This window comes from Oryctolagus cuniculus, chromosome 8 (assembly GCF_051225735.1).
Source record: "Oryctolagus cuniculus isolate XC-2025 breed Fujian yellow rabbit chromosome 8, ASM5122573v1, whole genome shotgun sequence".
Classification (NCBI taxonomy): Eukaryota; Metazoa; Chordata; class Mammalia; order Lagomorpha; family Leporidae; genus Oryctolagus; species Oryctolagus cuniculus.
The window spans coordinates 127,362,751-127,375,804 of record NC_142874.1 but is presented as its reverse complement, the minus strand read 5'-3'; the positions used below and the strand labels follow the sequence as shown (position 1 = coordinate 127,375,804).

At 36.9% G+C, this 13,054-nt stretch overlaps 1 protein-coding gene across 3 annotated transcripts in view; it reads right to left on the bottom strand.

Annotated features, from left to right (window-relative positions):
- Positions 1-3,599: 3,599 nt before the first annotated feature.
- The window catches only part of UBA6 (ubiquitin like modifier activating enzyme 6), a 94,720-nt gene continuing 85,265 nt past the window's right edge, over positions 3,600-13,054 (bottom strand). For all 3 annotated transcript variants that reach the window (XM_051819765.3, XM_051819766.3, XM_070048076.1), the window contains 5 exons: positions 12,144-12,337; positions 11,182-11,309; positions 9,844-9,931; positions 8,920-9,014; positions 3,600-5,908 (listed from right to left, as the gene is read on the bottom strand). In XM_051819765.3, coding sequence (XP_051675725.1) covers positions 5,773-5,908; positions 8,920-9,014; positions 9,844-9,931; positions 11,182-11,309; positions 12,144-12,337 — 641 coding nt within the window. In that variant the 3' untranslated portion in view covers positions 3,600-5,772. The remainder of the gene's footprint in view (positions 5,909-8,919; positions 9,015-9,843; positions 9,932-11,181; positions 11,310-12,143; positions 12,338-13,054) is intronic.

Below are 13,054 nucleotides of genomic sequence, written 5' to 3'. Positions count from 1 at the left end.
GGATAGCCAACAGGCTAGCATCTAGAAGACAGAAATTCAGAAAAGTGAACCCTTCGATTGGGACCACTATATCCTAAAACATTTACAGACTGCAGAAGGCCACTGAGGAGCTGAAGAGAATTTATGGCTAGGGATTCAAAAGTTGCGTCTAGGGCCAATCAAGAGGTGGGGGCCTTGGTAAACCTAACTTTTGAATCTTGAAGGGCTGAACCCTGTGAGTAAGTGTGAATAGTTAAGAAGAGTACAAGCACGGTATAGAGTGTAAGTTTGAGTCACATAATGGCCCAGGAAAAACCGTCTCTAAACTTGCACAAAAAAATTTCCTAAATTTGCCTTAGCAGTTAAAATGCCCAGCTCTGCTCCTCACTCTAGATTCCTGCTAACGTAGATAGATGCTGGGGGGCAGCAGTTATGGCGGAAGTGATTGGGTTCCTGGCACCTACCTGTGAGACCGAGATTTAGTTCCTGGCTCTCAGCTGTGGTTTGTTAGTCACTGCAGGCAGTGAGGGAGTAAACTAGTGAATTGGAGCTTCTCTCTCCAGGTATATGTGTCCCTCAAAAACAAACGAAAAAACCCAGCAATGATCCTAAATCACTAGTGCCCAGGTACTTTTCAGAAGCAAACAAAAAAACCATGCAGAGGATGACAATATCATCTTGGGCATTAAATTTTTCTGCAGCTTTTTAGATACGTAAGAGGTAAGATATTAAGAGTGAAAACTAGGAGTCGGTGCTCTGGCATAGCAGGTCAAGCCGCCTCCTGTGCTGCCGGCATCCCATATGGGCATTGGTTTGAGACCCAGCTGCTCCACTTCCAATCCAGCTTTTTGTTATGGTCTGGGAAAGCAGTAGAAGATGGCTCAAGTTCTTGGGCCCCTGCACCCACATAGGAGACCAGGAAGCAGCTGCTGGCTCCTGGCTTTGGATGGCCCAACTCCAGCCATTGTGGCCATCTGGGAGTGAACCAGCAGATGAACAATGTCTGTGTGTGTGTGTCTCTCTCTCTCTCTGCCTCTATGTAACTGCCTTTCAAATAAACAAATAAATAAATCTCAAAAAAATAAGAGTGAAAACCAGAAAAAAAAAAAACAGACCCACAGGAGGGATTTTAGATTCGAGTTATTAGACATGGATTATAAAATAATCATGCCTTTCATTTTCAAGTAGATAAGAGATCAAAAATTATGGTAAGATGTCTGGAAACTGCAGAGTAACAAGTTTGCATGTTTGCAATTAGAAATCTGAGAACTAAAAATATAATGGGCTAAAAATAACTAAGACACTTACAGAGCAGTAAGTGGGAGAGGACCTGTTTTGTAAACATTAAGAATACATTGGGGACGGCACTGTAGCTCAGTGGGCTAATCCTCCGCTTGCAGTGCCGGCATCTCATATAGGCTCTGGTTCTAGTCTTGGCTGCTCCTCTTCTGATCCACTCTCTGCTATGGCCTGGGCAAGCAGCAGCAGATGGCCCAAGTGCTTAGGCCCCTGCACCCATGTGGGAGACCCGGAAGAAGCTCCTGGCTTCGGACTGGTGCAGCTCCGGCCAGTTGGGGAGTGAACCAGTGGATGAAAAAGACCTTTCTCTCTGTCTTTCCCTCTCACTGACTGTAACTCTACCTCTCAAAAAAATAAATAAAAAAACTTTTTTTAAAAAAAGAATATATCAAGAAGTTGAAACAAAAACTCAGAGACAAAGACACATGAATATATTCAAGTGCCACTTTGGAGGCACTACAAGAGGGAAAGAAACACAAATTCTTTTTATTAAAGAACATCATAAAGAGAGGGAAAGACAAGTCACAGAATAAGAAGATATTTTTAACTATACAGCTATCAAAACCTAAGATTTATAAAGATATTTTACGAATCAGTGAGAAAGACAACTACCAGCACAACCCAAAAAATGGGTAACAGATTTGACAAAGCACTCTATAGAAAATGAAAGCTGAAGTCACCAATAAGCTTATGAGAAGGTGCTCAACTTTACTGGTAATTAGGAAAATGCAGAGTGAAACTGCAATAACACACACCAGAATGGAAAATTTAAAAGATCTATTAATATCATTATGTTCACAAAATGGAGAACTAGGACATCTCTAATGCTTAGGAAAAATTTTCTGATTATCTAATAAAATTTAAGATATGAATACCCTATGACAAAGCAATTTAACTCCTGGATACATATCTTCTTAGCTCTACAGGATACATAAAATAATTTTCATTGTGGAATTGCAATTTTCCAAATTAAAATCATCTCAATTGTCCATAGTCAAAATAATGAATAAACTGGAGTATATCAAACCAAGGTAAATTATACATCAAGGATGACAAAGCACAGCCACAAGCAACAGAGCTGAATCACATGCTGAATCCAGGAAGCAGCACAAACAATGCAGTGCACTCCTTTCATGTAAAGTTAGAAGTGGGAGAAAAGTAAACTGTATTATTTAGGTATACATACAGAGGCAATAACAAAATAAAAACAAGAAGCTAGCAACCATAAAAGGTATGATAGTGGTAATTAAATAAATGGCGTGTGTGGTGGGGAGCTTATTATAACTGAGAATGGACTGCATAGGGATTTTCTAGGCTACTGCCAATAGTGTATTAACTTGAGTGCTGGTTATATAAGTAGCTACTTGAAAAATGTTCTTTAAACTGCCTATTTTTATTTTATGTATTCAAATGTATATATTTCTCAATTAAAAAAAAAACAAAGTTAAGACATATAACAGAGAAAAACCAAAAATTGATTATACTCTGATTTCCAAGATCTCAACTTCCTGATTATTGTTTTTAAATTTTTGAAAAGTAAAATAGTTATACCCACACCTAGTCATTTTATATTGAGTAGATATTTGCAATCCAAATGAATTTAGGATTATATTCATTGTAGTTGAAAGAGATCAAGAGAGTTTTTTTCCCCTCTCAAGATTCAAGACAAATTTTCTTTCTGCCTTCATTTTACTAATTATAAAACAGGACTCCAAACATAAAGGTAATAAATAAGTTTGTGGAAAAGGAATTAAAAGATATGGTTATTTTTGTGCATTAAACTTTGAAATCTATCCATAATTTTTTCATAATATGCATTTTCCATGAACTTTTTCAAGACCTCCTATATGTACGGATTCCACAAATTTTTTTGGATCTACATAAACTTACCTTTTAATTCTGCTTCCCACAAACTTATTGAAGTACCTGTATATTGTTAATTTTTATTCTGTCTCTGTTACCACTACGGTATGATAAAATAGATAAAAAATAAAAATAAAGATACATATATTTTTTTCCAAGTTCTACCACTGGGACAATTTATGAGGAACTCATGGAAAGTACATACTGCTTAAAATTCTAAAAAGAAACAGATTTTGAAATCATCTACTGGTAGTCTGGGACAGGGTTATGAGTATTTCTCCTCACCTGTTTAAATAGAACTTCCAAAAGCTAAAAGCATTTGTAATAACGTCCCCCTATACCCACTGACAGGTGAGACTGCAAAACAGGAAAATTAGGGAATACAAAAGAAAAATTTCTCACAAAACGAACAGCAGAATCAGAATCTCCAGAGTCAACTATGGAACATGACTTATAAAAACAGTTTCAAATTTTTTAGTTTATTTTTGTAAATAAAAAATTACTTTGTACAAAACCAAATTCTTTTTGTACTTAGTATTTCAGTCATCAATAGTGATCTCATGATACAGAAATAAAGTAAGAAAGATGTTCATTAACTTCACCCTGGATTTCCAGTTAGTAAAACTGAATAGAAGAAATGAAGGTAATAACCATTTCCTATAAGGGAAAAAAAGTAATGCAAAATGGCTGTAGGTTTAATCACAAAATGAGTTAATTCCTGTTGATTTTCTTTGTATTTGTTAAAGCATAGATGTCTATAAATAAGAACTGATAGCATGGTTCTAAATTTACTTCAAAGAGATGTGGAGACTTAGACAAAATATAATTAGTTATTAGATCAGACTTGAGGACTATTAAATGTCTCCCTGGGAAATGACAGTTACTGTCAAACAGCAGAAAACAGAGAGGCGTAGAAAAGGCTTCTGATAGTTCTTTTATTATCTTACCCTCTAAGCTATAGAGCCTTGATATTCCTATATTCAATTTCATGTAACATTAATTTTAATTACTAACTTGGGATATGCACAATGGGAGCGGGTAAAATATCACAAACAAAAACTAATTGTTTATTTCAAAGGTAGCCATTTCCTTAAACTCATCCTGTCCAGTTTCCCCCTACCTGCCAAATGCAGACTACTGTTTAATCATACAAATTCACCTTCCACTCCCAAGTGTATATCCCCAACTGGAAAATAATTTTACAAAAGAAAAAAAAATCAAACAGCTGGTTAACAAAACAATTTAAACTATTTCTCAATGGAATAAAAGAAAAGTAAGTATAGAGTACAAAAAGATACCAAATTGGAGTCATAGTGATGTAAATCTAGTCTTTGAATTTTCAAATAATCTAGTAATGGAGTGAACAGCATAGAAGAAAAAGAGACAGAGGGAAATGACTCCCTGAGGTTATAAAATGCCAGCTACATTAGAATGCATGATGGCCTTAGTAACAGAAGAATCACTTGCTGTTCTTCACTGAGTTTACTCAGTGAAGTACTCTACATCATTTTAATAAAAGCACTTACATGAACATGTACAATAGCTCATATCAGAAGACTCAAAGTTTTTTCTCAGTAAAGACATAAAAAAATAAATTTTAATCTTTGTCAACTCTATTGGTGCAGGGAATCAAATAACATGCTTATCTTTAAAATAAAAATATTAAATCACTTTTTTCTGTCCATTACGTTGCTGGAAGAAAAAAAATCAAGACTCCACTAGTGATGATTTTTTAATTTCTATTTTTCATCTATCTAAGGACATTCCCTTTACAAAACCTTTTAGTCTTATGTACTATGACAATCAGGTTTAGAATTCCAAATAAATAAAGTAACCACATTAGAAGGTATATTTAAGAATCAAATGATTAGCCATATTCATCTGTTCACATTTATGGATTCTCTAAGAGGGCTATCCAGAGTCCATATAATACTGTTAACATTTAGTCCAGGTTAACATGTGTTATCTGACCTACTGCTTACAGCTTGCAACACTGCTGCTCTCAACAAAAATCCTGATTTCTTGGAGACAGTGACATAACCAACTCTCATTACACTAGCAGGGGCAACAGGACAGTAAGTCATGACTACACAATTTAAAATGTCTACTCTTCATCCACCACTACCATCCTTCCCTCTTCCCACTAGTATTAGAAGCTTAAAGCCTAAACATATGAGAGGATCAGGGTGCCACACACTATTCAGATAGAAAAGTGGGTGTCAAACACTAACAAAAAAAATTCATAAAATGAGATTAGACCTTTTGGATAGTTGCATTCATTACTTTCAATTTCTTGATCCTTATCACTTCTGGTCATAAATAAATATTTTTTCCTTCTTTTTCATCCAGAGAAGTTAATATACAAATTTGTTGTCATCATTAAAAAATGGTATTCCAGTTCAAAGTAGCTTGTGATCATGGTCATTTGTGAAGCATGAGACAAGTGTACATTAACGCTCCAAAATGTTTTACAGTTCTTTACAGTAGTTTCCTATTGATGTTCCCCTTTAATTAAGGCTTCATCAAAAAGAAATCCATAATATTAGAGCTGATTTTTTTTTCATAGTTTCTGAATTAAGCGCACCATGTCCAAAATCAAGTAGTCCAGGAGTAATTTTAAGACAACTTCTATTAATCACTGTCATGACTGAAGTAGTATCTTACTGGAGGTCCTGGCAAATCTTCATCTCCATCAGTATCTGGGGCAAACGACACAGTAAGATCCACGTATTTCTTCTCAGTAGAAGGTTTCACAAGTTTATGCATTCTAGCAAAAATAAGCACAGATGAATACTTTAGTAAACAATGAAAGGATGATTTGCTAACTAATGCCGCTCAGATAATATCACTCAGATGTTCATTTTTCTTTACCGAAAGCTCTAAACCCAAGTCACTCAATTACCTAATAGTAAGTCCATTTGGACCACAGATGGTAATGATAATGAATTAAAGACTGCCACCCCTCTGCCAAAAAAGTCCTCAAAATATAAGCAATGATTTAAAAAAAATAATTCTCCTTCTACACTCCTTATAAAGTTTAGAGGCATCATAAACTCTCAAGCATTTCTCAATAAAGAGTATAAAGGCAAGCTAGATTTAAATCTTAAAAATATAAGCTAGAAACATCACACCAAACAAAATTCTTTAGCTCTTTCCATACTACAAAGACATTTTTGTTCCAATTGTAATTTTTCATTCTTTATACCATTCACAGTTGTCACATCCTTGGTGAATCATTCCAAATTTTGATTTCCCTAATAGACCACATATGCTCTTTAATTGCTTATGTTAGAACAAACTGTTGCTTTTGCTTTCAATAATCCATCTTCAGGGGCCAGAGTTGTGGTGTAATAGGTTAAGCCTTCACCTGTGGTGCCAACATCCCATATGGGCACCGGTTCAAGTCCCAGTTGCTCCACTTCTGATCTAGCTCCCTGCTTATGTTCCTGGGAAAGGCTCCTTGTTCAGCCCAGCTCTGGCCATTGAGGCCTTTTGGTGAGTGAACCAGCAGACATTAGATCTCTCTCTTTGTCAAATATTACACATTTGAATTAGTATGCCCAAAGTACTCTGTAAAAATTCTTATTGTAGGGGCAGGTGCTATAGCGTGATGGGTAAAGCTGCCACCTGCAGTGATGGCATCCCACATGGATGCCAGTTTGAGTTCCAGCTGTTCCACTTCTGATCCAGCTCTCTGTTATGGCCTGGGAAAGCAGAAGAAGATGGCCCAAGTGTTTGGGCCTCTGCACCTGTGTGGGAGACCTGGAAGAAGCTCCTGGCTCCTTGGGTTCAATCAGTGCAGCTCCGGCCATTGCAGCCATCTAGGAGTGAACCAGCGAATGGAAGACATTCCACCCCCCATCTCTCTGCCTCTCTGTAACTCTGCTTTTCTTTTTTAATTTTTTTTTAAATTTTTTTATTTTTTGACAGGCAGAGTGGACAGTGAGAGACAGAGAGACAGAGAGGCAGAGAGAAAGGTCTTCCTTTGCCCTTGGTTCACCCTCCAATGGCTGCCGCGGCCGGCGCGCTGATCCGATGGCAGAAGCCAGGTACTTATCCTGGTCTCCCATGGGGTGCAGGGCCCAAGCACTTGGGCCATCCTCCACTGCACTCCCGGGCCACAGCAGAGAGCTGGCCTGGAAGAGGGGCAACCGGGACAGAATCCGGCGCCCCGACTGGGACTAGAACCCGGTGTGCTGGCGCCACAAGGCGGAGGATTAGCCTGTAACTCTTCCTTTCAAATAAAATAAATAAATCTTTAAACAACAAAAAAATTCTTACTGCAACAATTTTATTATATTTTAATTCATGATTAACATGTAAGCTTACCTTAGCAGACTATCAACTTGTTGAGAGCAGTGCCATTTGATAAAGATATATAACAAAATACTAACAGGTGTTAACATACATGGAATATTGATGTTCTATCACACTGTTAACACCTTACTGTTATTTTTGTGTTCAACATCTATGGGCACAAACTGTTTGTAGACAGGAAACAAAGTTTCAAAAAGTACAAACAAAGGTGACAAAACAAGTATCTGAGCATGGAACTGAACTCACATCTTTCTAAAGCAAAGCTTGGGCCCTTAACTGCAACCTCACTGACACAAAATATCCAGTTATTAATAGGCATTCAATAAGTATGCACTAAATTAAAAAAATTTAGTAACAGGAGAAATATCATTCACAAAACATATCATTTTGGAGGTTTTAAATATTGGCTACCTCTCAAAAGCATTTTTAAAAATTATTTGCAGCAAATTTAAATTCAACTTATCAATACACTTTTCACCCACACATTCCTCTCATCTGGGTAGCATACAGTAAAGGATCTCTAAATGCTACTCTTAATTTTTCGAAAGATATTTAAGGATCCTTATAAAACAATATAAGGCAAATAATGCCTTAACTAATACTTAACAGTGATTAACTTCAATTAATAAAGTAGAAAAAGCAGAGAGGATAAAAAATGACAAGAGAAAAAAAGAGTAGAGCAAAGGAAGTTGGACATATTCGATTGAGTTTGGGGATACTTGTAGCATTAAATGGGGTCCAGGGAGGCCTCTTTAAGAAATGTAAAGACCAGGGGTGAGTAGAAGAAAAGAGTTCCATGTTAGAACATGACTGGAGTGTTTAAGGAAAAGTAAAGGGGCCTGTGGAGCTGGAATACTTGAGTAAGGATGACAAAGAGGGAAGGAATTTAGAGGAATAACTGGGAAACATATCATTAGGGCCCTGGAGACCACTGCAACTACTTTGACTTTTTTTTTTGTTGTTCTCTTTCTTCCTTTTGGCTTCTGCTCAAACATTACCATACCAGGTAAGAGTATGAAAGGCAGAGGGAACACCAAGACTACTAACATAAGAGAGCAATTCAATATCTTCACTCTCTGTATTTCCTTTTCTTATTTTCTCTACAGCACTCTATCACTATTTGATATACTTGTCAATCTGTTATACAAACTCCTGAAGTAGGACAGGACTTTGTGTTGCTCACTGCTGTATCCCTAATGCTCACAACAGTATTTGAGACATTAGCTGAAAAGTTGATTCTGGACTACAATAAAATTCACAAGAGTGTCTGTAAACCTATGAATTTTTCTTGAGTGGAAGTCTTTTGGACTTTATCTGGCATATTCACTGTCTTTATTTAGGCCATTAGAGAAGAATAATTCTTTTATTTTAATTTCAATAATTTCTATACTTCATTTTTCAGTGTGTGTCCAGCTTATATTTCATTTTTTGAATATTTTGCATATAATGTTTAATACTTACGTTAATTTCAATCTTTTTGCATGACCAGGCATAACAGGAACATAAAGCATTTTGACTCCCTGTACCACCATTGTTGGTTCAATGCCGTACTTCTCCTTAAATACCCAAAAGTGAAACAATCAAGGCCTCATACTTATGGAAAACATATTTTATAACCAGCAAGAAAGAGCCAACTTTTGCTAAATATTATAATCACCAATAAAGATATGGGTAAAAACTACAGCGGTCCCCTTTTACCTAGAGTTTCACTTTTGAAGGTCAAAATTTGAAGGAAAATTCCAGAAGGAAACAATCTATAAATTTAAATTGCGTGCTGTTCTGAGTAGTATGATGAAATTTCCTGTCTTCCCATTCCATCCCACCTTGGGTGAAAATCATGCTTTTGTCCAGCATGTTCATGCTGTATTTGCTGCCCTCTTAGCAGCCATCTCAGTTACTACATTGACTTTTATGGTATTGCAATGCTTTTGTTTAAGAAACCCCTAGTTCATTTAATAGTGGCACCAAATCACAAGAATCATGATTCTGCCAATTTGGATATGTTAAATAGAAGCTATGAAGTTCTTCATTTAAATGAAATGATGAAAGGTTTTGACTTAAGGAAAGCAAAAAATATATGCTGAAGTTCCTAAAATCTATAGTGTAGTAAGGAGAGAATATATTCACATAACTTTTATTATAATAGTAAAAATTTTTACTTTATTATTAGTTTTCGTTGCTCTCTTACTGTGCCTACTGTATAAATTAAACTTCATCATAGCGATGTATGATAGGAAACAATATAGTGCCTAGACAATTTGGTGCTTTGTGGTTTCAGCCATCCACTGTGGTTCTTGGAATATATATCCATGAATAACGGGGGACTAACGTAAATAGAAATGAGACTCAAATTTCTAATGAAACAAGTGAATAAAAGTATCTCACTTTTACTGCATTTATGAAATCCAATAGGGTGAAATCTTCTTTTCCATGTATAGTCCATCTGTCCCAAATTGTAAATGAGATTCCATTTCTATAACAGAAAAATATTCAGAACACAAACATTTAAGTTCTCTTCCCTTTAGTAACAGTTTTAATAGAAATTAATGTAGGCACAAAGGGACAACTTCTAAAATATTTTATAACTTAATTCCTCATCACATCAAGACAACCACTTTTACTAGTACTTTATTGATCTGTTCAGTGTCTCATCACGAGTTGGTATGTCTTAGTGACAGAGTGTGCTCTCTCTCTTTTTAAACAGCCATGTGTGAGTTTCATTGTGTGGATGTCCCAGTCCCCTATTACTACCAATCATTTTTGGCTATGATACACAATGCCCAAATGAACATCCTGAACACATATAATGTGTGCAAATTTGAAATACTAATTTATGTCTCTTACAGATTATACTTTTGTACTCTCTTTTTTCAATATTTTTAAATTTTTATTATTTTTGACAGGCAGAGTGGACAGTGAGAAAGACAGACTTAGAGAAAGGTCTTCCTTTTTGCCCTTGGTTGACCATGCAATGGCCTCCGCGGCCGGCGTGCTGTGGCTGGCACACCGCGCTGATCCGATGACAGGAGCCAGGTACTTATCCTGGTCTCCCATGGGGTGCAGGGCCCAAGCACTTGGGCCATCCTCCACTGCACTCCCGGGCCACAGCAGAGAGCTGGCCTGGAAGAGGGGCAACTGGGACAGAATCCGGCGCCCCGACCGGGACTAGAACCTGGTGTGCCGGCGCTGCAAGGTAGAGGATTGGCCTATTGAGCCGCGGCGCCAACCTACTTTTGTACTCTCATTAGTACTGTATTGGAATGTTTGCTTTCTCATATCCCTGTTAATACTGTCTCCTTTCTCATATCCCTGTTAACTGTCTCCACAAGTTTATGGCTGTTCAAATCCAGAAAATGAAAAGCAGAAGTCCATGGAATTGTTTTGCTTCATCACAAGCTTCTAGAATTCGATTCTGAATCTCATGATCCACAGTCACACACCTAGAGTGTCTGCTGATTCTTCTGGGTTAGGCAGACACCGAGAAACTGTAAAACCATTAAGAAAATACAACCTAAACAGTGCAGCAGATAAAAGTGTTGTGAGCATTCTGTGGCTAGTTTAGTCAGAAATGCTTCATTAAGATGAGGTCTGATTTAGTCTTGAAGTAATGACAAGGATTTACATTTACAGAAAGAAAGGAGAGGTGAGCCAATACTTTTACCTCTAAAAAGGTAACTTTTATTTCATTTTCATAATACAGGAAAAACAGACCTTCAAACACACCTGATTTCAGTTTTTCTCACTTCAGTTGTCTCTGTAAACACTAGAATTGGAATGGCTAGGTTAAGAAAACAATTTTTGTAAGCTTCAAATGGATAGCCACCAGCCACTTTGATCATCTCCAGGGCAACCTAGATAAAAGAAGGTGATTTAATTATACAAATAGTCTAAAACTATGCATGATCTTAACTGGGTTTATTCAATTTTCTCACGTATGTTTTAAGAATAACTTTGGAGTAGTGGTATAATATGGTATAATAACTAGGGCTATACTAAAGCTTTTGAGTCATTAAAATGAAAGATATTGACTCCTTAAGAGTGCAGATGACATTTTATTCAAGAAAACAGAACAGCTGCTTTTGTATGGGCTACAAAGGTGACAGAAAGGATTATAGCCTAAAAGAAAAACTATAATTTAATGTTGAGTTTATTTCTCAGTTTCTAATTTTTATGGATTTATTTCAGAGGTAGAGAGACATAGAGAAAGAGAGAACTCCCATCCTCTAGTTCACTCCCAGGATGCCTGCAATGGCCAGAGGTAGGCCAGGCTGAAGATGGAAGCCAGGAACTAAATTTAGGTCTCCCAAGTGAGTATGACAGGAACTCAATTACTTGAACCGTAACTTATGCTTTGTAGGGTCTGCATTAGCAAGAAGTTAAGAGTTGGCAGTAGAGTTGGGTATTGAACCCAGGTACTCTGATATGGCATGTGGGGTATCTTAAATGCTCGGCCAAATGACAGATTTCTGAGTTTATTTTTTATGTTAAAATGCTTTATACATAACAACCTCAAAGCATACATTACTATATTCTCCCAAATATCTTGATATTTTAAATTGTAAGATCCAATATTTATTCCTCCATCTCTAAGATCTCTAAGTAATTTGCTGGAGTTGGTAAAATGGGGAAGACCAGAAAGAAGCAATGAAAAAGGCATACTTTTATTTAAAGAATCATAAACTTACCAAGCCAGAAACCGCAGCAGTAGATGTTGCTATGGCAGGTATAATTTTCCCAGCGATTCGCTTTGTTTTGAAACGGTCAGCTGGTTCAATGCTATACATTTTGGCACGAAGATTGGAGGCCGCTGTGATGAAATCTATGTGTCCATTACTATCATCATCCTTTTCAAAGGAAAGCACTGCCATTTGAAGGTCACCTGATAACAACCAGAACAAAGTTCCCTAAGTGGCAAAGCTTTTTCTAGTTAAAAAGCAATGTGAGTTGATAACCTTTTTTTTTTTTTCCCCCGAAGATTTATTTATTTGAAAGAGGTACAGAGAGGCAGAGAGAGAGAGAGAGGGCTTCCATTCACTGGTTCACTCCCCAAATGGCCGCAATGACTGGAGCTGAGCCAATCTGAAGCCAGGAGCCTGGAGCAGGGGGCCATGGACTTGGGCCATCTTCTACTGCTTTCCTATCCATAGCACAGAGGTGGACTGCAAGTGGAGCAGCTAGGACTCAAACTAGCGCCCATACGGGATGCCAGCGCTGGCTCCTGAGCTCACTACATTTAAGATTCTATTTTGTGGCTGCGCCCACATGGGCCTAGCCACAGCCATTATAAGGCCATTTGGGGAGTGAACCAGAGGATGGAAGACCGATCTCTCTCTCTCTCTCTCTCTCTGCCTTTCCCCTCCCCTCTCTGTAACTCTGCTTTTCAAATAAATAATCTTATTATTTTTTTAAGATGAACAGTTACTTTCCTCATGATGAAGAAATCAACTAACACCAATGTTATTATTTAATTCTACAAACTTTTGGTGTAAAGCTTAGTGAAAACAGTAATTCACTCAATTCAAAACATTTTTTTTTAAATTTTATTTATTTATTTATTTATTTATTTATTATTTATTTTGACAGGCAGAGTGGACAG